This window comes from Myxocyprinus asiaticus, chromosome 9 (assembly GCF_019703515.2).
Source record: "Myxocyprinus asiaticus isolate MX2 ecotype Aquarium Trade chromosome 9, UBuf_Myxa_2, whole genome shotgun sequence".
In the NCBI taxonomy this organism is placed as follows: Eukaryota; Metazoa; Chordata; class Actinopteri; order Cypriniformes; family Catostomidae; genus Myxocyprinus; species Myxocyprinus asiaticus.
Genome location: NC_059352.1, coordinates 37,122,715 through 37,150,211, shown reverse-complemented (window position 1 = coordinate 37,150,211; position 27,497 = coordinate 37,122,715). Strand labels below are relative to the sequence as shown.

The 27,497-nt window shown below is 45.0% G+C and overlaps 1 protein-coding gene across 1 annotated transcript in view; it reads left to right on the top strand.

Moving 5' to 3' along the window:
* Positions 1–27,497, top strand: part of iqca1 (IQ motif containing with AAA domain 1) — an 85,015-nt gene that overhangs the window by 40,664 nt on the left and 16,854 nt on the right. Inside the window, exons 12-14 of the mRNA XM_051706001.1 lie at positions 7,750–7,820; positions 8,240–8,322; positions 14,084–14,191. Of these exons, the coding sequence (XP_051561961.1) occupies positions 7,750–7,820; positions 8,240–8,322; positions 14,084–14,191 (262 nt within the window). The remainder of the gene's footprint in view (positions 1–7,749; positions 7,821–8,239; positions 8,323–14,083; positions 14,192–27,497) is intronic.

The following is a 27,497-nucleotide window of genomic DNA, read 5'->3' as shown; positions in this document are numbered from 1 at the left end:
CGACCCCTAGTGTCACTACATCGACACAACATCGAGTGAGTGACAGAAAGGGAACTTAATTCTTCAACATGAAACCGATCTAATGGTGCACTTTCCTGTGTACGCTGTCAAGTTTCAACATATACAATATAAATAAGATATTAAAATGAATAAATGTTTTTCCAGCCTGTTGTATAAGTAATTATTTATTTATTGTCCCTTATTCATTTTAGATACAGTTATTGAATATTGTTATTTACATAGGCTAAACATAGCCAACCATTAATAGAATCTTGTTTTATTATGTATCATAAGGTTTTAACATCAACCGTAACAAGATAAAATTGAAATTCATGGCTTTTTAACACTTCTGTATACAAATTTGAAGGATGCTTATTGGATCAATACAAGTAAACGTCATATTATGCGACTACGCATTACTTTACGGAGAGCTTACGACCTACTAGTTAAGTCTTGCCTTAAGAACAGGGGGTGCAACCAAATTAAACACTGACTTAGTTACAAACTAACCAGTAGTTACTAAGCCTTTAGTGTGAACTTTATGTCCCAACTTAACATGAGACCTTACACACAGCTGGTGCAATCCTACCCAGATATACATGTACATTCTCCTCCCCCTTCATATCTGGCACAACAGTCGGAATTCATATTTCTCCTTTGCAGTTCAAAAAAAATTTGTCACATATTTCAACAGTGCATCTTGAATTATTAGGATTTACCATGAGTATATTAATTAATCAAGTGTTAACAACATAACAGCAAGCATTCTGAGGTAATGCAGCTGCAATGCAGCTGGTAAAGGCGGCGGTCTGAAGTGACGCTTGAATGAGCAAGGACATTACATTTTACAAATACATTTTGCTTCGATTCCTTCACCCTCGTTTCCTTACCTTGCATTCTTTCCTCACGTCTTATGAGGGAGCAGCTAGGACGCAAGGAAAGGAAGCAAGGAGAGGAAGCAAGGAAAGGAAATGAGGATGCACAATTTCATAAATGAGAAGCACCCATCGTGGTATAACTACATGTCATGCAGGTTGCCATTTTGTTGTCATGTGATAGGAAAACCATGACACAGAGAGGACTTTTATAACTGAGTGACAATGTCATTAAGTTTTTTTAAAATATCTGATATTTTGACGTTTTTATGTAGGCTACACAAATTTTAAGTACATAGATGTGCTACTATACGATCAATGCTCCCAATTCTACTTATTGAGACCTATAATCCACACCCTTTCATAGACTGCGATACGTTTTCGCAGAGTATAGACAAGCATTTTTTAAGCCAACAGTACACATATACTGTAAATAAATATACATATAAGTAGATAGATTCTGCATCTGTGTGTTTACTTTATCTTTGTGTTTGTGTATGTACACTGATGAGCCAAAACATTTTGACCACTCACAGGTGAAGCGAATAACATTGATCATCTCCTAACAAGGCCACATGTCAAGGTCTGGGTAGATTAGATGGTAAGCGAACAATCAGTTCTTGTAGTAAATGTGTTGAATGCAGAAAAATGGGCAAGAGTAAAGACCTGAGCGACTTTGACAAGGGCCAAATTTTTATGACCAGACGACTGGGTCAGAGCATCTCTGAAACGGCAAGGCTTGTGGGGTGCTCCTGGTCAGCAGTTGTGGGTACCTACCGACAGTAGTCCGAGGAGGGACGAACAACAAACCAGTGACAGGATGTTGGGCACCCAAGACTCATCGATGCGTGAGGGCAACAAAGGCTATCCAGTCTGGTCCGAACTGACAGAAGGTCTACTGTGGCACAAGTCACAGACATTTTTAATAATGGTTACGGTAGGAATGTGTCACAACACATAGTGCAATGCACCCTGCTGCGTATGGGGCTACGTAGCTGCAGACCAGTCAGAAGTGCCCATGATGACCCCTATCCACCGTCAAAAGCATCTTCAATGGGCATGCGAGCATCAGAACTAGACCTTGGAGCAGTGGAAGAAGGTCGCCTGGTCCGATGAGTACCGTTTCCTTTTACATCACGTGGACAGCTGTGTACGTGTGTGCCGTTTACCTGGGGAAGTGATAACACCAGGATGTACTGTGGGAAGACGATAAGCCAGTGGAGGTAGTGTGATGCTCTGGGCAATGCAGATACCACAAGACACCTTCAGGGGTCTTTTAGAGTCCAGGCCTCACAGGTTGTCGCTGTTTTGGTGGCACGCAGTGGACCAACAGCATATTAGGCAGCAATGTTTTGGCTCATCAGTTAATATGAATGTGTTTTTGACTGTAATTGACTGTAATCTGTAAATATATATGTGAATATGCAGGTCAATCCATCTCTTTATTTCTTGAAATCAGTCTCCATTGTGTCTTCTCAAAAACACGATGCACAGAAAAGGCCTCATTGCATGACTGCACAAGTGCTAAAATTCCTCAACAACATATTTGGCGTCCTGCTTGAGTTGTTTTACATTGAGATTTTGACAACTAAATCAGCCACAGATGCTGTCTGTCTGATGTGTGTTATTTATACACAAAGATGTTTTATCATTAATCACACAAATGCCATTCAGCTCTGCTGTTGTGACACTAAATTCCAGCTATGCTAATTTATCTCACCACACTGAACTTGTTGCTGGAATTGTAAAACAGATTCAGTAAATTTTTCAAAGCTGTGCAATTTGGATACAGCAAATTATACAATATGCAACAGGGAGGGTTTGTTTTTTAAGAAAATATGTTACACACCCAAACTGAGCTAATGATAACAAGAGTTCATCCTGTCTGCTATGTAATTGTAGGCATCAATGTTTTCATGGAAAAAGCCAGTGTCCTCTCCATTCGCAGGGTGTTTCCCTGTCTTTTTATCACTCATACGAGAAGCCAAGAAATTATCTAAAATTCTCCATAAATTTGTTTTGAGAAATCACAGTGTACTCTCCCTTTCATTCCTGTGGTTTCAGAGAAGAATATTTTTTATCCCTCAGTGGACAAATAGAAGGTTTGGTAACATATCTTCAGGTTATCTAATGCTTGGAGAATCATTAAGAAATACCTGGTGGCCGGTCCTGCTGTTTTGGTTCATTTGTGGCTTAGAAAAGCCCTGAATTACAGGCAGGTTCCAGGGTATCTCCAGCAGGCTGCATATAAATGACCATGCTGAGAGTTTTAAAGAATAGTTCACCATCAGGAGGGCAGTCAGGAGGCGGTGGATCGTTGGAATGAGCGTCAGTTACCTCTGTCATGATGTCCCATTATACCGGAGCGATGATCATTGTGGGTGGTGAGATGGGTTCTTCAGTTGGAGCTTGAAGTGAGTATTCATATTGGTGAGAGAGAGCATCAGCCTTCACGTTTCTAGAGCCGGGACGATAAGTGACTGTGAAGTTGAAGCGTGTAAAAAATAGCGCCCATCTTGCCTGTCTAGGGTTGAGTCTCTTGGCTTAACGTAAGTACTCTAGGTTCCGATGATCCGTCAAGATGAGGAAAGGATGTTTAGCTCCCTCCAACCAATGACGGCATTCATCGAATGCTGCTTTCATGGCTAATAATTCTCATTTCCTGACATCATATTTCTGTTCAGTGGAGCAGAGTTTGCGTGAGTAAAAGGTACATGGGAAGAGTTTAGGAGGTGTACTGTACAGCTGGGAGAGGATGGCTTCGATACCAGTGTTAGAGGCATCTACTTCGACAATGAATGGGTGATCAGGGTCTGAATGGTGAAGGATGGGTGCAGTGGTGAAACGTACTTTGAGGTCCTGGAAGGATTGGAGAGCAGCTGGAGTCCACGAGAGCTGAGAGCTCTTCTTCTTAAGCATTGATGTCAGCGGCCCGGCCACAGTACTGAAACCTCTTATGAAGCACCTGTAGAAATTGGCAAAACCCAGGAAATGTTGCAGTTCCTTTATCATAGTAGGTTATGGCCATTTCAAAACTGCTCTTACCTTGTTATCATCCATCGCCATGCCCTCTGGCTGATGAAACGATATTGATGTTTGATGGAACTCACATTTCTCAGCCTTGGCGTACAGTTGATGGATGATTAGACGTTGCAGAACAGCTCGGACGTGCTTGACATGTTCTTCATAAGTGTTAGAGTAGATGAGGATGTCATCGATATAACCGATTACCCCTTGATTCAGCAAGCCTCAGAAGACATCATTGATGAAGGCCTGAAACACTGATGGACTACTGACCAATCCGAAATGCATGACCCGGTATTCATAGTGCCCTGTGCTGGTTGAAAAAGTTGTCTTCCACACATCCCCCTCATGAATGCGGATGAGATTGTAGGCACTGCGAAGATCGAGTTTGGTGAAATACTTGGCAGAACGGAGTTGTTCAAGGGCAGCTTGAACCAGAGGCAGGGGGCAGTGAAACTTTACAGTGATTTCATTTAGACCACGATAATCAATACATGAGCGAAGCCCTCCCTGCCTCTTGCTCCCGAAGAAGAATCCGGCTGATGCTGCTGAGGTTGAGGGTCTGATAAATCCCTTGGAAAGTTCCTCCTCTATGTATCACTTCATAGCCTCAGACTCAGTTTGGGAAAATGGGAAAATTCTGCCTCATGGAGGTGAGGAACCAGGTAGTAATTCTATGGCACGGTCACTGGAGCAGTGAGGAGGAAGTTGCAAGACTTTGGTTTTGCTGAAGGCTTCAACTAAGTCAAAATACTTAGGAGGTAGATTGGGAACTGTAGTAGGTTCAACTCGAACAGCAGCGGCTCTAATAGTCCTGGGAGAGATGGGCTTTAGGCAAATGGAAATGCAGGTGCTGGACCACTGGGTAACTTGCTGATCGCTCCAAGAGATCTGAGGGTTGTGTCTTTGCAGCCAAGGTAGTCCTAAGATTACTGAGTAATGAGGCGATGGGATGATATATAGGCGAATGGTTTCTGTGTGCAGTGCTCCAACTTGTAGAATGATATCTTTAGTAGTGTGTTGAACATGACCGTCACCAAGAGGGCGTCTGTCTAACAACGCCACTGCCAAAAGAGAGTCACAGAGATTAAGCGGAATATTAAGGGATTTGGCGAATTCCTCGTCGATGAAGTTGCCCACTGCCCCAGAGTCCAGTATGGCTGTAGTAATGACAGACCTCCCTGAAAATGTTAATATCACAGGTAATTCAACACATGAAGTAGAGCGGGTTAATGAACTACAGGAACTCACCGTAGTTGGGTGATGCTGTGATGGTTGGGCTGGGCAGGAAATCTATAGGTGTCCAGCTTGACCACAATACAGACACAGGTGCTGCTTAACACGACGACCTCTCTCCTCAGAGGTAAGGTGAGTGTGTCCAATGTGCATGGGTACAGTTTCAGTCGGGGTATATGAAGCGGTAGGATGTGATACAAGAGTGTTGGAGGGTCTTTGTGCTTGGTTATCAATGCGGATGGTCATCTCAATGAACTGATCCAAAGTCTTAACCTCGTCACGACAAGCCAGCTCAGATTGAAGCTCTAAATTCAGTCAAAGTCAAAAAAAGCTTCAAAGTATCCTCCACCCATATGGTTTGAGCAGCGAGAGAACGGAAGTTGAGAGCATATTCCGCGGTGGGAACATTATCCTGATGAAGAGAAAGCAGCTGATCTCCGGCGTCTTTGCCTCCCACTGGATGTTCAAAAACAGCACGAAATCGTTGGAGGAAGCAACTGAATGAAGGGAATGTTGGTCGGTCATCGTTCCACACCGCTGTAACCCAGTCTAACGCCTTACCGGTAAGTAGAGAACATACAAAGGAAATGCGGCTCTCATCAGTGGGGTATAGTGTGGGCTGTTGATTAACAAATCCCTTACATTTAGCAGGTGACCCATCGAATTTCTCAGGAAAAGCAAGGTGTGGGTTAGCAGTGAGTGTGCTAGATGAGGCCAGGTGTGCCGCTGGGTTAGATGAAGGAGCTGAAGGGTTTGGTGTGGGTAAACAGAGGTTCTGCAGGGTTTAACAAGCTCCTCTGTTAACAATGTCAGCCGGTCAAGCTGTTGGTGGTGTACGGCCAGTATATTAGCTTGGGCTGAAACCTCGGTGGTTAGTTGCAGAAAAGCTGCTGGATTGGTTTGTGGAGAAGACTTCTGTAATGATGAGTCAGCGGAGTTGGGATCCATGTGCAGCTTTATTAACAGTAAACGTAGTAATATAGACAGGCAAGGGTCAATCACCAGCAATAGTAGTATCCAAGGTAAATCAGAGAAATAGTCACAAAACAGGCAAGAGGTCAGGGCAGGCAATCACAGGTAATTTCCAGGTAAACAAAGCAATAAAATTAGGCAGGCAGAAAAGGGACAAAACAGGATAAACAGTCCAGGATCATAAACAGGTTAGGCAGTAAATACAGATAACGCTCAGAAATGTCAGCCAAGGCAAAAACAAGACTTTACAAAGACAGAGAGTGAGAGTGAGTCTTAAATAGCTGAGTGGATAGGCAACAGGTGATGAGATAATCAGTGCCAGGTACAGGGATTATGGGAAATGGAGTCCGGAGAGTTAGAGTCAATACTCAGGTGATGGAGCCCTCTGGTGGTGAGCGGGAGGAAATACAGAGGCGGGATTCATGACACTGATAGTGGAAACGCACTGCAAACAGAGCACAAGTAAAAAATAGTAACAACAAACCTCACCTTCTTCCTGTGTCATGATATCATGACATTTTGTAGTAATACGTGCAAGAACAATGAGGTTTGATGTTATTGATGCATCGCCATGTTGGATCTGTCCTCTTTTACTAGTGCTGATCAATGCTTTAATATGATTTAAGAGGAAAAACAACTTAAATTTTGTCTTTGACAAAATATTTTGTCTTGTTTTCCAGGGAAAATATCTAAAAATTCTTAAAACAATATACAGTATATTTATTTCAGAAGCAAAATGACATAAAATATTTGGTCTTTTTTCATAGAAATCTGACAAAATTAATATTGTTTATGCTTATAACAAGAAAAAACTTTTTGTCAAAAAAAATTTGTCAATGGGGTAAGAAAAAAACTTGATTCAAAGGAAAGTAAATTTTTCTTACCCCATTGGCAAATATATTTTCTTGTTTTAAGCTTTAACCCCAGTACATTTTGTTAGATTTCTTGAAAACAAGTCTTAATTTCTTATGTCATTCAGCTATTAGAAACAATATGGGCAAAAAATCTTGCTTTAATGAGGGTTAAATGTTTAGACCAGAAAATTATATATATATATATATATATATATATATATATATATATATATATATATTTGTAGAAAGAAAATAAATGATGACAGAATTTTATTTTAGGGGTGAACTATTCCTTTAAACACACCCACCCATTTTTTTGTAAAGTTATATTTGTGCCATTTTTTGTCTTTAATGGATAGGTAAGTAGAGAGGAAGACAGGAAAACACAAGGGAGAAAAGGGGGTGCAGTTTCAGGAAAGGACCGCGAGCTAGGACTCGAAGTCAAGGCTACGGCTCTGACAGTTGCAATAGTTTTTTCTATGTTGCAAGCGCATATGCACCACTTATTAAAACAGATTTTTAACTTTTATTTTTATGGTCAGAGTGTTGAATCAGGCACAGAGATATGCCTTAGTTATAAAGAAAAATAAACTTCAATTCTTACCTCACAGATCTAGATTTGTATTCTAGATCTGATATTTTTCTCTCCATACCAGAAATTATTTCTGTTTTATATATATATATATATATATATATATATATATATATATATATATATATATATATATATATGTCCAAACAAAAACAAAAACATATTTTAAAGCTAGTGTACCACTTCATGCTTCTAGAAAAAGAAGAAAGGGAGGAAAACTGGAAAGAAGAAGAAGACGAAGAAAGAGAAGGACCTGACTGCTGACAGGTTTGAATAACTGGACTGGTTTCAATAACAATGTTTATTTCACAAGAATTTTGTTATGCAGTTAAATCAGAGCATATTTTACCCCTGCCACAGTGTTTGTGTGTTGGATTGTGAGATGTAGATCATATGTTGTTTTAAGACACCAGTACACTGTGTGAAGGACTGGTAGAGGTGATGAGAGTTCTGGAAAGACTCCAACAATGTGAGTGTCAGGTCTTGGAGCTCAGGGGGTGACTGGCAGACTTCAATGTGGAGCATAAGCATTTGTGCCTGGCTTTTAACACTGTGATGTAATAGAAGATTGCACCAGATACACTGCATGACTGATCAGTTTGCTTACTAGTTTTTAATGCTCTATCTCTCTCTTTTTCTCTCTCTCTCAAACTTTCTGTCTACCACTCTTTTTGTCTTCCCCCTAGAACCATTGAATCCCTGTATGAGGAGCTTGTTTTGGAAGGCTTCATAATCAGGCCGATGAATGTCAAGTTGTCAGATTACATAGGTATAAATGAATTACTGTCACTACTCGAATGAAAGGCACACACGTGGCAAGTGGGGTGGTAAAGCAAATTTTTAGGGTGGCAGCTGCCACCACGTGCCACCCTTTTGGCCACACCCCTGATTCCAACTAATAATTCTCATTCACATAAAGGACTTAGTTCAGAGCCCCTAAGAGGACAGCTTTTTTTAAGTTTTCCCTTGTAATACTTTTGTGTTCCTTCACAAGTATTTTAGGTTCCCTTGCAATAGCTTTATCTATCCCTTATGAAAATTAACCATGGTTTTACTACAGTATACTGTTATAACCATAGTTATAACTTTGGTGTTACTATAAAACCATAACTATTCAATATTCAATATTCAATAATTTATTGCCATGCCTGCAAAGTTGTCTGGAATTTTTCGTGGTGAGCTCACAACAATAATGACATACATCACACATACAGCAACAAGAGCAACAAAGATATCACAGTAGTGCCTATAAGAATTAGCTGGTATCACTGAGTACAGCACAAAAACAGAGACCCACAATACCAAGTGTAGGGTGCAAAAGTTCAGGTATTCGAGGAGTCAAGAATCTAAACAATCTTACAATATGTACTATTTAAAAGACGTGTGGACTTAATTGCCCTAAGACGCCATCCTGAGGGCGGGGGAGTTAAGAAATGATTGGCAGGATGTGTGGGATCATTCAAGATTGTCACACCTTTACTCTTCATGTGTGCCACATAAATGTCATTTATGTCTGTAAGATTACATCCTACAATTTTAGAGGCACTAATGCGTTTCCTCTGATGAAGTATGGAGTTGCCAAAACCACACTGTAATTGAGAATGTTAGTATGCTCTCAGTCACTGCCCTATAGAAGTGGAGCAAACCGTCCTTGGTGTCCAAAACTATGGTATTACTATAGTAAAAAATAACCATACTTTTTGGAAGAATGATTATGGTATTTTTATTACCATAGTTTTGGTTTTCCTTTATTATTATTATGGTTTACCACGAACGTCATGGTTAAAAAACGGTTACTGTAGTAAAACCATGGTAAATTTTGTGGTTATGGTTTTACTACAAATTCTATAGTTCAACTATGGCTGTTGTAGTAAAACCATGGTTAATTTTCATAAGGGATGGGTAAAGCTATTGCGAGGGAACCTACAATAATCTTGAGGAAACGCAAAACTACTGTGAGGGAATGTAAAACTATTGTGAGGGAAAACAAAAAATAGTCTGTGGTTGTGGATACAGTATATACATGACTGCGTAAAATGCCTCTGTTGCTTTTGCTCTCCCACGTGGCTAGTGGGTTCAGCACTGTCCGGGGCAAGATGTCATGATTTCACTTGAAACCGTTTGAATTCAGCACAGAATTCTACATCACCACCCTTGAATTTATTATAGTAACACTAATGTCTCAGTTACTGTCATAACCTCCGTTCCCTGATGGAGGGAACGAGACGTTGTGTCAATGAAGTGACACTAGGGGTCGCCCTTGGGAGCCCCAGACACCTCTGATCTTTGAGAAAAGGCCAATGGGAATTGGCGAGTGGAATTTGCATGCCACTCCCCCCGGACATACAGGTATAAAAGGAGCTGGTATGCAACCACTCATTCAGGTTTTGTGCTGAGGAGCCGAGACAAGGTCCCAGCCATTTCAGCGGGTAGTTCAGTGTTGTGGCAGGAGGGACACAACGTCTCGTTCCCTCCATCAGGGAACGGAGGTTATGACAGTAACCGAGACGTTCCCCTTCTGTCACTCACTCTGCGTTGTTTTCAATGAAGTGACACTAGGGGTCCCTATACAAAACACCACGACTACTGAACTGTGTTACGTGGACTAGCGGTGCAAGACAGGCAGACCTCTGTGTGCCTCGTAGCCAGCGCACCAGGCCGCCACGTAACCTTCCCCAACACTCTTGTAGGTGTCAAACGGTCCCCTGCACCTCGGGGACAAGTCGACTGCTCAAAAAATAAGGACCGGCTGGCCCAGCCGCAGCCTCTTCTCTTTTTTTCTCCCCAAAAGGAACGGAATCGTTCAGCTGGGGGCCATATAAGGTCCATGTCGGGGGGGTGTCCCTCCAAAGAGGAGGACACCGCGGAGACCACACCCCACCCAGAGGGGGGTGCATTCGAGTGGAAATATGACATATGGTCTTACTGAGTCCAGTTGGAAGCACATCATGTGGAAGGGTCCCGTGGTAGGTCCTACCCGAGGGGGGAGGAGTTTCTACAGACATGGTGACCAGGGGCAGAGGGACCTCTGCCCAAGGAAGACACAGTTTACCACCAGGGAAACCACTTTGTGGAAAATACATCACATGGGGTTACCAATGGGGTAACCAGCGTATGTGGTGCACCTACCCCAGTACAGGGCCTAATTAGCACATGTACTGGGCTGGCAACGAGTTTCTCTGAAAACTCGCCGGCCACAGGGCTAAGGAGGAAGGACATCCAGGGTCCACACTTTTGTGAACGCGACTGGGAGAAAGAGCGCACGTCTTCACCTCAAGGGAGGGGAAAGGCACTATGCGCAAGCGGTACACCCGGCCAGCTGTCCCGGAACTTACCTGTTCGTACCTGACAACACACGGGACGAAACCGGCTGAACCCGGAGGTTGTAAAATCTTGCAAAGGTGTTAGGTGTTGCCTAACCCGCTGCTCTACAAAAGGAACGGTGCCCGGCGGTTGTGATAATGAAGGCCGTGGACACAGACTGTGTGACCCAGAAAGTGAGGAAACCACTCTTTTCTTAAACGTGTGTACCGCTGCCCTTGGGGCATGCGGCAAAATTATAAGAAAAAGAAAACAAGGATCCTCTGCCCGACCCTCCACCGGGGGAAGGAGTGTTGCTCTTACCAGCTCCTGTGCAGCGGGTCTCCGACTTCCTGGGCTGCCCGTCTCAGGGGCGCTTTGAAGCCTTCCTTGGGTTCTTGGCAACCGGCCATGAGATGGGTGGCGTCTGCTTCCTGCGGGTGGCTCCATGCCGGGGCCGGCCTACTGGGGCGGGCTGTGGCGGAGCCGGTGTTGTTGTGGGGTGTGGGATCTTGAGCCGTGCCAGGGTAGGATGTGTTGGATGGCCTCCGTCTGCTTTTTGACCGTTGAGAATTGCTGGGCGAAATCCTCTATGGTGTCACCAAATAGGCCAACCTGGGAGAAGGGGGCGTCAAGGAATCGTACCTTGTCAGCCTCCCTTGACTCGACCAGGTTGAGCCAAAGGTGGCGCTCCTGGACCACCAGGATGGACATCACCTGCCCGAGAGACCGCGCCGTGACCTTTGTCGCCCGGAGAGCGAGATCGGCCGCTGAGCGCAGCTCCTGCATCGATCTCGGATCAGAACTAACCTCATGCAGTTCTCTAAGCGCCTCATCTTGGTGTACTTGCTGGAGAGCCATGGCGTGCAGGGTGGAGGCGGTCCGTCCAGCAGCACTTTTGTAGAGGTGAATGGATCGGTGGAGGAATTCGGCTCGCTGAAACACAACCACTCGCTCCGAAGAAAAATGAGAATGAGTGGTTGCATACCAGCTCCTTTTATACCTGTATGTCCAGGGGAGTGGCATGCAAATTCCACTCGCCAATTCCCATTGGCCTTTTCTCAAAGATTAGAGGTGTTTGGGGCTTCCAAGGGCGACCCCTAGTGTCACTTCATCGACACAGCGTCGAGTGAGTGACAGAAGGGGAACTGTACTTTAGGCAGAAATAGATTGATAATAAATATTATCACATCACTACTTCAGCTTTATTAAATTTGTCATAGGCTACATTAGGGGAGAGAGGGAATATAATAAATTTTTGTTACAACTTATAAATATTTATATTTTGTATTTATTGTTTTTACATGTGTTTAGAGTAGGTCTACTGTTTATAATTACATAAAATGCCATAGGTTGTTTTATAGAAATCATATTACATCTAACCATGATAGTGAAGAAGATCCATGCTTCCATGTGCTTTGTCTTGTTACAAATACCATTGTTTTTTTTGTTTTTTTTTTGGATTTTTCCCCTTTTTCACCCAATTTGGAATGCCCAATTCACTATGCGCTTTTAAGTACTTGTGGTCGCGTAGTGATTCACCTCAATCTGGGTGGCGGAGGACGAATCCCAGTTGCCTCCGCATCTGAGACCGCCAACCCACGCATCTTATTACGTGGCTTGTTGAGTGCGTTGCCACGGAGACATAGTGCGTGTGGAGGCTTCACGCCATCCACCGCGGCATCCACGCTCAACTTACCACGCGCCCCTCCAAGAATGAACCACATTATAGTGACCACGAGGAGGTTACCCCAAGTGAATCTACCCTCCCTAGCAACCAGTCCAATTTGGTTGGTTAGGAGACCTGGGCTGGAGTCACTCAGCACACCCTGGGATTCGAACTAGCATCTTTTACCACTGAGCTACCCAGGTCCCCACAAACACCATTGTTAAAACTCAAAAAAAAAATAATTAATGAATAAATTACAATTTTCAAAAGGGCAAATGCAAAATACACTATTTTTGTTAAGATGAAATAGAAATGAAGTAGGGAGGCGTTCATCAAATAAAGGTTGAATACCCATACCACCACATAATTTTGATTAGCAAAAACTGTCACGTAAATTTAATGAGATTTGGCTGCATGATAGATATGAAGAATAGAAGCAAAATGTCTGTTTTGTTTTTGTTTTTTTATTTGTTTGTTTTTTGTCCCTTTTCAGCTACTATCAGTTGTCTCTTGGCATCGTGTTTATGCATCATTACTATAGCAACCAATTTAGATCCACTTGCACAGAATGGCAGTGCAGACAGTCAGTCCTAAATTCTATCTGAAAACCAAATTGGATTTGTGTGCAGTGTGAACAGTCCATAATCTCAGAGCTGTAGCTTTGATGTTAACATTTACAATAAAGGCATTTAGTTGACTGACACTTTTATCCAAAGCAAATGACAAAAACTGCAGAGTTGCCATGTATTATATCTCACAATAACTTTAATATCAGACAGATACATTAGTAAATGTAGCCCTGTAGTCCCATGAAATATGTTTTATGTTGCATTGCCTAGGGTTTTAGACTGGGTTTTACTGCTAAACTGACATGACCACAGACACATGCGCAATCCTGAATCACACCCCATGAACGTGTATATGTGGACGTGTGTGTGTATCTCACATCAGATGAATCACATGGATCATGACTCATGAATGGGCAAACTGCACAGCATAGCAACATCATGCTGTTTTAAAATGAAACAAAATGCAAACAGGAATTAATTAATAAGCCTCAATGGATCTTTCTCAGTTACACACAAATGATTGCAGACACACACACACACACACATGTTCTCTTACAAACAATCTTAATTTAGGATGGTATGACAGTTAAAATTAAGGTAATTTTTCTACGATTGCTTTTTGAGAAAACCGAGAACAACATATGCCTTTTTTCTCTGAAGTGGTTCAATGATTCCAGATGCTCTTATTTATCTTGGAGTTCCGACTGGTCTGAATAATTTGGTGTATTGTTACATAGTTTTTGTTTCTGTTTATTCTGTTCTTTCAAGAACAGGGTGTGGCATATAAAATAGAACCACATCGGTTGCTACATGTCAAAACAACTTGTCACTCTGACATTGTTTTTTACAATTCCAGGGAAACCAGAGAAGTAATGTTGATGTGACGCTATGCTGGCCAGCAGCCAGGGTTGATGTCTGCCACTTTTGTGAAACCTATTTTGATAGCATATGTACCATAGTATTTAACAATTTATTTTTCCTTGTGTCTCCAGGTGAATACAGTTACTTGGGCACATCCCTGCGGCAAGCAGATGTTGAGCCAATGCCATCTCTCTCCGACGTCAGACAGCTAATCGCACTTTATGGCATCCTACCTCTGGGTGAGTGTAACCAGCTCTGACTCTAGATTGGTTCAACATTGTAGTCCACTCTCCTTACTTTTATCTTAATCATCATACAAATACCTTCAAAAAACACCTGGACATTTCTGGTACCACACTGGTAACATCACTATAATGAAGTATGATCTGCTAGTCTACAGAAATGGAAGTTGAACGTTAAATATTCATAGAATCAAACAGCTTCTGTACTGAGTTGCTGTTTAAAGCTGTAATGATGAATTACCGCTTCTGTGGGTAAAAAAGCCTTTAGGGAACTTTAGAGTTGCTCACATCAATTTTTGTGCCATGTGCATTCGTTTAGGTGTGTTTTAAATAGAACACACCCTATCTGCCCTTCGAAACTGCTCTTGACCTTATAGCAGCTCTGGGTCTTTTGTAACTTTCTCTGGAGCTGCCTCATTGCTATAGCGACGTGTGGTATCCCATATCACAACATCAACACTCACATTCATTCTCCCCACTCGTATCTCGTTTAATAACCAAGCCTGGGCTCAACGATATTAGCAAAGGGATCAGGCCAGATCATACATGTGCTGCCCTGGTGGGCTGTAACCTTAACAACACTTTGCATTGAGAGTTAGACTCTCCCTCAGTGATTTGTGGCCCTAGGCAGAAAAGGGTTACCACAAAAACAGTTGATTGACACATCAGTCAGCAGCAGCAAAACAATCACATGCAGGATGGCTACATCCCTGAACATCCCTGTGGAATGAGAGTGTGTGATGTCTCTCCATAGGTCTGTCATCACGGCATACCCAGAAGAAAGGAACACTGAGTCTCATTCACTAATAATTGCATACAAATGTTCTTACTTATGTGTGCAGAAGAGGTGGCAAAATTTCTGCCAGATTTACAACAGGTGCATACGCACATAAATCTGTTCTTATCCATGTTCTACTGTTGAGGAATCCGAAATTAGAGTTGGGTGATATAAGCAAAAATGGATATAGCGACAATCTTGATCTTTTTGGTCAATAATGATATATATCACACAAAAAAAAAACACTTTTATTTGTATATTTATTAACAAACTCTTACTCATTTTCTCTCAGAATGTTAAGTGATTGGAAACAGAGGCTGCGTTAACCGGGTATTTTTCCTTAAAACATTGACTGATAATTCCAAATTGCTGTCCGTCATGTCCAACCATATTTACATGTCTTCACTCTCTCTCTTTTCCTGCCTACGTGCTGTATGTGTGTTCATGCATGACAGAGATCCAAGAGCTTGAGAAAAAAGGCACCTTTTAATGCAAAAATAATGCAAAATAAACTAATGACAGATAAAAATAATATAACAATGATAAAATATGGTGATTATTTGTTGCATAACCTCTGAGTGGAGCATATATTCCCTACTATGTGGCAGCATTTTGCATAACGGTGACAGAAATGATACTTAACAGTTTCTACGACTTATTACATTACTGTATATTGATTAAACTGGTATTTGCCCACCCCTAATTCTGATTATTCCAAATGAGGGTTAGCTTTTATATTGGCCTGAACTACACATGACCAACTGTACTTTTTATGCAGAATCTATCCCAGATAATTTGTGCAACTCTGAAATATTTAAATTTATTTTATGGTCACTTAGTTATTAATTTGTAGTAATAATATATATCATCCATCTAAACCAGAACTAAACTAGCACTAACCAACCTGGTTTTTCATGCTGGTCTAAACTGGTCTTTTAGGTAGGGAAAGAAAAATAACAGAGACATAAAGAGACTCATCATTATAATTCTTTACAATGTGTTTGTGCTCTTCTAACATGGCATAAATCATAGTTCCCTATCTGTCACTCACTCTATCACGAGCTGGGCTAGAACTCAGGTCGCTGGTGGGGTGGTTGAGAGATCTACCACTGAGCCACGGGAGTGGTAATGTTGGACCCAAATGAAACACTTAAGGCAGTATTCCAGGAGATGTAGATTTATTAAAAAAAAGTCCTTGCAAAAATGAATCAACAAAAGTTCTTCTCGGACCGAGGTATAAACCACATAAACAAAAAAACAATGGGCAAAACCAAAGGAGAAAATAAAACTCCACGAGGGGAGAAAACAAAGCCAGTGAACAATTACAATCAGTGAAAGGAACTCAGGATATCTTACTTGGGGTAGCTAGAGAGGCTTTAGTGAGACAAGGCAGGAAACACAGGGCAGAGACTCAAAAACCGAGTGAGGAACCAAGGGAAAAAAACACAACTTAAATACACTGGGGGAAACAAGGCACAGGTGAGCTGGATAACGCTAACAAGGCCACACGAGGAATAACTAAGGTAGAGGAGAACACAGGGGACCTCTAGAGGCATGGAGACAAACTACAGGAGGTAGGATGCTGACACACTCGACGTTGTGTCGATGTAGTGACACTAGGGGTCACTTTTGGGAGCCCGAGACACCTCTGGTCTTTGATAAAAGGCCAATGAAAATTGGCGAGTGGTATTTGCATACCACTCCCCTGGACATACGGGTATAAAAGGAGCTGGTATGCAACCACTCATTCAGATTTTCACTTCGGAGCTGACTGTTCATTCACCTCTGCTGAATCTGACGGCGCATTTCAGAGGCTTCTCCCTCCTCTGCACTGGTGCACTGCAGAGAATGCCCCTGGGCGCTTCGGCAGAAATAAGAGAGTATATTTCTCTAAAAGAGTATATTTCTCTAAAAGAGCGGCACACACAGAACATCTTTTTAAAGACGCGTCTTTTTAAAGATGCCCTTCCGTTTGTGTGTTATTCCTGGTTGCGGTCGTTATCTCTCAACTTCTGATGGTCACGATCACTGTCTTTCGTGTCTGAGCGCGACCCATGCGGAGACAGCGTTCGTGGATGGATCGTGTACTCATTGCAAGAACATGACCATGGCAACGTTGCGGTTGCGGCTTGCTTTCATTTGAAAGAAAGCCACCCCAGCGGCTCCCCGCCTCGGTCCTTCTACCTACGGGTATGAGGCCAGCGCGGCTAGCACTGGGGGCGATTTGGGGACCCCAATGGGACGACCTCCGCCGGGTATTCCCCAAAGGACCTCCCATTCCCCAGCATGCTCATCTGCCCTGATCGGGCTTCCGGATAAGTCCGCTTGCTCGTCTCATGGTGAGTTCGACCTCTTGTTCAGAGCCTGCGAAGCTGATGAGCTCTCGAGCGCAGCATCGGAGAGCGGGCTCGTCCAGTTGGACACGGAAGCCTCAGCTGGGCTCCTCCCCTCGGGTACGGTCGCCCAGTCACAGGCTGACGCAGGCGTCGGGCTAGAGTGGAATCCTCCGCTCTCCCCTGAACCCTCGCGGCTCGATTATTGGTTCCTGGGCTCGCGGCGCCGCTCACAGCCACGCCCCGCTCCAGTTGTCAGCTCCAGGAGCTCCAGGAGCTGACAAGGTCATGGGAGGCACCTTTTACAGCCCGGTCCCGATCTTTCAGCTCCCCCGCTTTCACTACCCTCAATGGTGGGGCAGCCAGGGCCTATTCGGCAATTTCCCCGGTGGATAAGGAACTCGTGGTGCACCTATGCCCACAGAGCGCTGCCACCTGGCGCGGGTGCCCAAAGCTCCCGTCCAAGGCCTGTAGGTTTACGTCGTCCCTGACGGCCAAAGCCTACAGTGCCGCTGGACAAGCCGCCTCCACCCTGCACGCCATGGCTCTCCTGAAAGTCCACCAAGCCAAGGCGCTAAAGGAACTGCACGAGGGTAGTTCCCACCGGGATTGATGCAGGAGCTGCGCTCGGCAACCGACCTCGCTCTCCGGGCGACGAAGGTCACGGCGTGGTCTCTCGGGCGGGCAATGTCCACCTTGGTGGTCCAGCAGCGCCACCTTTGGCTCAACCTGGTCGAGATGGGAGAAGCCGACAAGGCACGGTTCCTTGCTGTCCCCATTTCCCAGGTTGGCCTATTGGGTGACACCGTCGAGGATTTTGCCCAGCAGTTCTCAACCGTGAAGCAGCAGACGGAGGCAATCCGGCACATCCTGGTACGGCTCAAGATCCCGCACCCTGCCTGCTCGTCACCAAGGGCATCCCCCTGTGGTGACTGCACCGATTCCGCAGCAGCCCACCCCTTCGGCCTGGCCCCGGCGTGGAGCCCACCGCAAGAAGCAGACGCCACCTGTCTCACGGCCGGCCGCCAAGAACCCGCAAAAGGCTTCGAAGCGCCCCTGAGACGGGCGACCCAGGGATGACGAAACCCATTGCTTTGGAGCTGGTAAACAGACCAATCCATCCCCTGGTGGAGGGCTGGGATGAGAATCTTATGTTGCCTTTTCATTTAATTTCGCCACATGCCCAAGTGGCTGCGGTATCAAAGAGTTCAGCAAAAGAGCGGTTTCCTTGTTCCCTGGGTCACATACCCGGTGTGCATGGCCGTCATCACGACCAGTCCACCATTCCATTTTGGCAGGTTTGGCACTCCAGCGGCAGTCTCCCCGCCCCTGCGCACCCAGCTGTTGCACAAATCTGCCCCCGATGTGACAGTCTCCATGGGTCATGAAGACAGGCCTCTTCCTCCCCCATCCCAGGCTGTTCCGGGGGTGGTTACAAGGAGTCAGGTAAGTGCTTCAATGTCCCTGAACTCAGCACGGCCACAACACGGTGTGGCACTTCAGGCTCCGCCCCGCCGTGAGGTCCCACCTGCCGGTACGTCTGACGAGATTGTCCCCTTGGTTCCCCTCGCCCGAAGCTTGGACGTGTGGCTTGCGCTTTCCAATCCATCGCGATGGCTGATCCGGACCGTCCGACTCGGCTACGTGATTCAGTTCACCAAGCGTCCGCCCAGGTTCAGCGATATCCACTTAACTTTGGTGAAGGGCGAGAATGCTGCTACCTTGCGCGCGGAAATCGCTACCCTCCTACGGAAGGATGCGATACAGCCTGTCCCACCGGCCGAGATGAAGAAGGGGTTTTACAGCCCCTACTTCATTGTATCGAAAAAGGCGGTGGGTTGCGGCCAATCTTGGACCTGCGAGTACTGAACCGGGCTTTACACAGACTCCCGTTCAAGATGCTGATGCAAAAACGCATTCTAGCGAGTGTCCTGGCATCAAGATTGGTTCGCGGCGGTAGACCTGAAGGACGCGTACTTCCACGTCTCGATTCTACCTCGACACAGACCCTTCCTGCAGTTTGCATTCGAGGGTCAGGCGTATCAGTACAAGGTCCTCCCTTTCGGCCTGTCCTTGTCCCCTCGCGTCTTCACGAAGGTCGCAGAGGCAGCCCTTACCCCGCTAAGGGAATTGGGCAATTGCATCTCGATGATTGGCTAATCCTAGCTCACTCTTGGGATGTGTTGTGTGCACACAGGGACCTGGTGCTCTCGCACCTCAGCCGAATAGGGCTTCGGGTCAACTGGGATTAGAGTAAGCTCCTTCCAGTTCAGAGCATCTCTTTTCTCAGCTTGGAGTTGGACTCAGTCTCATTCAAGGCACGGCTCACGAACGAGCGTGCACAGTCGGTGCTGACCTGTTTGAAAGCGTTCAGACAGAAGACAGCGGTTCCACTGAAATTGTTTCAGAGGCTCCTGGGGCATATGGCATCCTCAGAAGTGGCCACTCCACTCGGGTTGATGCATATGAGACCGCTTCAGCATTGGCTTCAGACTCGAGTCCCGAGATGGGCATGGCACCGCAGGAACATCGTGTGGCCATCACGCCGATCTGTCACCGCCTCTTCAGCCTTTGGACCTACCTCATGTTTCTACGGGCAGGCGTTCCTCTAGAGCAGGTCTCCAGGTGCGTCGTTGTTACGACAGACACCTCCAAAACGGGCTGGGGCACTGTATGCAATGGGCACGCAGCTGCCGGCTCATGGACGGGCCCGCGGCTGCGTTGGCACATCAACTGCCTCAAGTTGCTGGCAATTCTGCGCGCCATGCGGAGGTTGTGTTAGTTCAGACAAACAACACGGCAACGGTAGCAAATCCCTTTGTATGTCACAACTCACCCGCCATCTCCTCCTCTAGAGTCAGCAGCACCTCAAGTCACTGCGAGCCACTCATATCCCGGGTGACCTCAACACTGCAGTGGATGCGCTGTCACAGCAGGTTACCCTCAAGGGAGAGTGGAGACTCCACCCTCAGGTGGTCCAGCTGATTTGGAGTCCATTCGGGCAGGCTCAGGTAGACCTGTTTGCCTCCCAAGAGTCCTCCCACTGCCCGATCTGGTACGCCCTGACCGAGGCACCTCTTGGTATAGACGCGCTGGCACACAGCTGGTCCCCTGGACTTCGCAAATATGCGTTTCCCCCAGTGAGCCTACTTGGGGAAACGCCTCCGTCAGGGAGGACGAGGAGCAGGTCGTCCTGGTACCACCCTACTGGCCCACCCAGACGTGGTTCTCGGACCTCACTCTGATCATCAGGTTCCTGAGAGGTGCCAGGAGGTTGAATCCCTTCAGACCGCACCTCGTTCCCTCATGGGACCTCTCTGTAGTTCTTCAGAGAACTTAAGTATCTCTACGGAGAGCCCCCTTTGAGCCCTTGCAGTAAACTGAGCTTAAGGCACTCTCTTTGAAGACTGCCCTCCTGACTGTGCTCACTTCCATCAAGAGGGTATGAGACCTGCAAGCTTTCTCTGTCAGCGAAACGTGCCTGGAGTTCGGTCCGGGCTACTCACAAGTGATCCTGAGACCCCGACCGGGCTATGTGCCCAAGGTTCCCACGACCCCTTTTAGGGACCAGGTGGTGAACCTGCAATTGCTGCCCCAGGAGGAGGCAGACCCAGCCCTGACGTTGCTGTGTCCGGTGCACGCTTTACGCATCTATTTGGATCGCATGCAGAGCTTTAGAGTCTCTGAGCAGCTCTTTGTCTGCTTTGGTGCACAGCAGAAAGGAAGTGCTGTCTCCAAGCAGAGGATCGCCCACTGGCTTATTGACACCATAACAATGGCATATCATGCCCAGGACATGCCGCCCCCGGCAGGGCTACGAGCCCATTCTACCAGGGGTGTAGCAGCCTCCTGGGCCTTGACCAGTGGCGCCTCTCTAACAGACATTTGCAGAGCAGCGGGCTGGGCAACACCCAACACCTTTGCGAGGTTCTACAATCTCCGGGTGGAACCGGTTTCATCCCATGTAGCGGCACGCACAAGCAGGTAAGTCCGGGACAGCTGGCCGGGTGTATCGCTTGCGCATAGTGCATTTCACCTCCCCTGAGCTGAACACGTGCACTGTTGACTCCCAGTAGTGTTCACAAACTGTGTTCCCTGGATGATTTCCACCAAGCCCTGTGGCAGATGAGTTTGGTAACTAAGCCCTGTACTGGGGTAGGTGCTCCGCATGTGGTGGTTCCCCGTAGGTAACCCCATGCGACGTATATCTTCTGCTAATTCGTTTCCCTGTTGGTAAACTTTTCAACTCTTGGAAAGATTTTCCTTGGGGAATTATTTTGATGGCATAGTTAAGGTGACCGAGGATGGCTAACAGTTGTTGCTTTGTGCACCTGACTGCTAGAAGGTAATTTGATAAGAGCAATGATATGTGATATATTTTTGTGGGAGGCAGAGATGCTTGGAAGGAGACGGAATCTAAGGTGATACCTAGAAACTCGATAGAAGTGCATGGCCCTAAGGTTTTTTCTTTTGAAAGGTTGAACACCTAGTTTGGAAAAGACTTTGATGAGGGTGGAAAGCCCTGAGTGAGGAAGCGCGGATGGAGGTGTGATGATGAGGAAGTCTTCGAGAAGGTGGAGGATGTAGGGAAGCTTGTAGTTATTGATGAGAATCCAGCATAAGGCCTCCGAGAGGGAGTCGAAGATCTTGGGGCTGCTTCTACAGCCAAAGGTGAGGCGCACTGCGAAATAATATGCTCCTTTCCAGAATATTCCAAAGAAACATCAGAATTCTGGGCGAATGGGCATGACTTTGAAAGCATTGGTGATGTCTGCTTTGGAGAGCCATGCTCCGTGGCCTGCCTTACGGATGAGAGTGATGGCATGGTCGATGGTTGCGTATTGCATAGAGAAGTCGGGGGCTGGAATGATGCTATTGATGCTAGGAACGTTAGTGCCATGGGGGGAAGAGAGGTCGATGATTAATCACTTTTTTCTAGAGTACTTCCTAGTGGCAATGCCAATGGGGCTAACGCGGAATGGAGAAAACAGAGGCTCTTTGAACGGGCCTATCATGAAACCTTGCTGGACTTATTTGGCTATTAGTGTGTCAAAGGTGTCTGGCTCAGAAAGGGCAGACTGGAGGTTATTGGGGGTACAAAAAATGTCAGGATTTATTTCTATACCTGGATGGAAACCGTTTTTGAACCCACTGATAAGGAAGTCGACAAACTCTCTGTCGGGGTGATCTAGTAAGGTGGTGGCTAGGGCTTTTACCTTAACTGGTGTGCCGAGATACTTAAGTTGTCAGTCTGGTAGAGCAGTTGGGTTGTGGGGGCAAGAGTTCCTTGCATGGGCATGCAGAAGGAGCAGGTTTGAAGGAGTCTGAGATGGTTGAAGTTGTTGCAGACCATTCTGCCTCCTTGGTAGGGGATTGGTTGTCCTCTTTTGTCGATGCTTTTGGGTATGGGAACGTTAACTGTGGGGCTTATGTCGAGGGGTTTTGGAATAATAGGAGGAGGTGGGGCTGCTGTAGATAATCGGTTTAGTACTGAGTTTTTGCATGAGGAGGATGGTTGAGAGTGAAAGGGGGTGATGACAGTGCACGCTGAGACTGGATGTGATGGGGCTCCGCATAACTCGCAGGAGAGTGAAGTACGGGCTGCGAAAATGCGTCAGTAGAGTTCAGCATTGAAGGTGCCCCAGTATGTTCCTTGGATGAACTGCTGTAATCGATCTGCTGCTTGAGTGGCGAAAAGAACGTGGTAGTTGTAACTCGGTCCTTCAATCTGCATAGACAGAGCAAATTATTTTGTGGTAAATCGAGAAGGCTAAAGCGAATTCAGTAGGGGTGAGGTCTTTAGAGCGGGAATTTATTATGTGGCTGAGCTGCATTAGGCCTTGGCTGGCTTGCAGCTCTCTGGGCTGGCTGATATTTAAGAGGGATGGCTGAAGAATTTGGGCTAGGTCAGTGTAGTTATCTGATAGGATTTGCAGACGTAAGGATGAAGAAAAAGGGGGAGGGCCAATGAATTGATGAAGCTGGGTGAGGAGGTAGTGCTGCTGTAGCCAGGGTATATGGGCTACTGTTTATTGGCAGGATGTGAGGGTATTGGGAAGGGGAGGGATTAGGATAGATGAGGGAGGGGAAAAGGGATAGATTAGTTGGAAAGAAAGAAGAAATAGGATGAGGTTGAAAAGATCCGTTGAGAGGTAGAATTCCTGGGTTTACTGCAAAGGGAACTTGATTTGGGTTGGTTGATAGAGAGGAACCGGGAATGACAGGAGCCGTGCTGCTATTAACGGCTGAAGGAAGGGTAGAGGAATGGATGGTGGGATGAAAGGATGTAAGTGCGTGAGGATTTGAAGCTGTTTGTGAGCATAGGGGTGAAAAGAAGGATGTAATGATCTGGGATAGATCTGAGGTGGAAGGAGCAGATAATGCTGGAATTTGCGCTTGGACTGCACTAGGTGGCACGGATGCTGCTGGCTGAGGCCGTTGTGAAGGATGCGTGGTGACGTCACAAATGACGGTGGGAGGATCGCGTGAGAATGCCGAAAGTGTTGAGGGCTCAGAGTTTATAGTTGCTGACATATTGTTGGATGCTGTGTAAAGTTGAAATAATCTTGATTTATTGTCGGAGCGGCTGAAGTGGATGCCTTTATCCTTAAGAGCTCGCTGAAGGCGAGCCACAGTCCACTCTTTGATGCTGGTCTCTGGTTTGGGAAACGTGCCATAAACACGAACGCGCTGAGGAGGACTGTGGGTGGATGGATGAGAAAGACGCTGTTGAAGAGGAGATCGATCGCGTCGGCTTCCGTGCCTGTGGCGATCTCAGATGGTAGTTCTCGTGAGCGGAGAAGAGCGATCCTGTGATCGAGTCGGGGTTGGAGAAATCTCCGACAGTGAGCTTGGATGAGAATGCCCACGGGGTTGGGGAATAATGGCGGAACGCAGCCGGTGTGGAATTTGGCTGTGTGAGGACTGCTGAGATGATTTCCTGGGTTAAGGAGAATTTTTTTGAAATAAATCATCATCTGAGTCAGTAGGGTTGATCTGAAGCTCAGGATCCTTGGTAAGTGAGTCCGTCGAGAAACTGAGACAAACAGAGCTGAGGAGGTTGGTTCAGTATAAGTGCACTGACGGGAAGTAGCTGATTGGTTGAGGCGTGGCCTGCTCCCGAACTTCAGTTAACTTGTTAACTTCATTTAAGTTTTCTCTATATATACAGTATATAATCTGCCAGGAATGCTTTGGACTCACATTCCTCATCACTTTTCTACAACACTTTGGAAAATCCACTACTAATAGTATACCACGTATGATTTGCACACTCTAATTCTAATCTTGTGTACTATTTAGGATGGATATTGTCAATATGCTGAAAAATCATTATATATTGAACAGAACCTTGATATTGCACAGCACCTGTTATGAGCATCCCTCCTGCCTGGGCAGATGTTTGTGTGCACATGTGCAGACGTATGTTTGTGTATCCTTCTGTTTGCGTGTCTGTGAGGTCTCACATTCATGCCAGCCCACAGCGTCCTGAGCTCTGACCAATTGGAGCCCTTTACCACGGTATCCTTCAGAGGGAACTCACAGCACTGGGTGGTGATCTCTGAAGCACTTTTAAATCACGGCAATTTATTGGCAGATGGGGCTTGATGCTCCACCCTGATGTGTGCGTTATCACGAGCATATAAACCGGAGCACAGTGACATTTTATCAGAATTGTTCTCTTCAGTGTTGCAAATTGTAATTCTCGTGTTCTGGACTCCTTAATTTTCACTTCGTCTTTGAAACTGCACATCTAAACAGCGAGTGGATTATTTCTACCTTCCTGCTTGTGCTCCAACATACGGCGTATTCTTTTAACACTTCCGTGTTTGATATTGTGTACTGTGTGTGTTTTTCTCAGTGAAAAGAAACTAAAAGAGCATTTTGCTTAACGGCGTCTTTATAAAGATGATGTTTTGCAAATGTTTCCACAAACACATTTAAAAATGATGGGCACAAGCGCTGTATATATATAAGCGGTGCTCGTTGAGACTGATTGCGCTCCATGTGAATGCATAAAACTCACACTTTGCTCTTGGCTCGCATTTATTCAGAAAGCTGAAGCCGTTCCCTTCACAACCCGCTATACTCCTTCTTTGGCTTCCGAGGAGCCGCACAAGGGAAGATTTTAAGAGGATTTGTCGCCGGCCCAGCCTTTCGTGCCTCTTTTTCTCCATATTAAGTGGATTTTCCTGTTCAGTATGAGTGCTATTATTGCCTGGGCTGAGCCATTGCTGACACAGTGGTCGCTGAGATTGATTGCGTTCATTGTGAGCACATGAAACTCTAAACGCTTCACTCTCAGATCACTTTTGTTCTGAAAGCTGAAGCCACTCACCTGTCCTCCCACCATACTCCTTCTGCAGCTCTCGAAGGGACTACACGAGGGAGGCGCGTGAGGTCGTGTTAATCACCTTATTCAGCCCCACCTCTTTTCAGTGCTCCGCGCTCCATATTTTGTCTCTTACCTTCAGGATTGTATTGAAGGTACTGAGAAGAGTCAATCAAATGGATTACTTGTGGGAGCACAGAATGAATTTTTCACCAAGAGTTGATGCTGTGAGTGTACACCAACCTTTTACGACATGAAAATGCTAGTGATGTGTTTTGCTGTCATTGTAAATGTTCATTTTTTCGACACCTACGGAGGTAAATTGGACCTGGCAGATCACATTGAGACAGCTATGACACACTTCACATTTTCATGATACAAGCTTTTAATTGTTATACGTGTAATTCTGCTTAAATTTTTAGGTTTTAACCCTTTCATACGTACCGTTACACATATGTGTTTCTGCAACAGCCAGTTACGATACAAGCTGCCAGATTCAAATCAGCTTTCACGGCGACACAGTCTGCGCTGGTCAAGCATTTGTAATTTATATTCGCTCAAACAGTTACTCATACAGTCTTTAAACCACAGAATACGTTTATTTTATATACATACATCCAACTCTTCACCAAAGTACCACAATAAAAAGTTTATCGTACAGCTCTTATACGCACAGTCAATACATCACATGTTTATATTAGTAGCGGTTGTCATTTGTCAAACAAACAGCTACTCAAAGAGTCTTTTCAAGCACATAATATGTTTATTTGATGTAACAGCCTAATTGTCACCAAAGTACCACGATAACAGTTCACAGCTTTTATATGCACAGCCATCATATCTAAACGCAATCTTCCCATGCACGCAGCCACGTCTACTTATTAGGTGCAGATGCGGTTTTCATTCACACAAACAGCAACTCAAACAGTCTTTTCAGGCATATAATACATTTGTTTTCTGAAACAGACATCCAAAGTATCACAAAAGCACCACGATAACAGTTTAAAACTTGTATACTCACAGTGAAAACATGCTGATCCAGCACGCAGCCAAGTCTGTATTAGCGCTTGTCACACACACACACACACACATAATGTCTGAGAAGTCAAACAGTGCATATAGGCAAACCAGACTGCTGAAATTATTTGTTCATTTGTTTTTTACAGCTATAAAAATTAAATAAATAAAACAAATACAATACAGCAGACATAACCCATTTGTTCACGTTTACTATATTATATACAGTATTTTTTTTTTATGACAATAAATAAAAAAATAAAATAAAATAAAAAAATAAATATTCCTCTACACTCTGCCCACCTCTACTGGCTGTGCAGTGTCATGTACAAAAATAACTCACTCCAGGGGGCACGGAGGGGAATTTAGACCCTACTCATGAAAAGGTTAATTTGTTAAAATGTGTAGTTGACAAATTTCAAACAGTGACAGCTCATGTTATTTCACATGCAAGTTCATGAAATTAAAGGAAATTACATTTGTACTTTTTAAAATTAATTTGTAATCCCACATTTTTAAAAGGCTTAAATGTGATTAAAATTGTCGTAAACAGAATATAAAATTAAATGTACACTTTCACGTGTATGTGTGTGTATTTGTGTGTGTGTGTGGGGGGGGGGGTTAAGTGGTTTACGAGGACATTTTTTTAGGTTACAAACTGGTAATTACAAGGGAATTATGCTATAAATGTGGTTTATGAGGACATTTCTAGTGTCCCCATAATTCAAATCGCTTAAAAAACATACTAAACAAAGTTTTATTGAAAATGTAAAAATGCAGAAAGTTTTTTGTGAGGGTTAGGTTTAGGGGTAGGGTTAGGGTTAGGGTTAGGGGATAGACTCT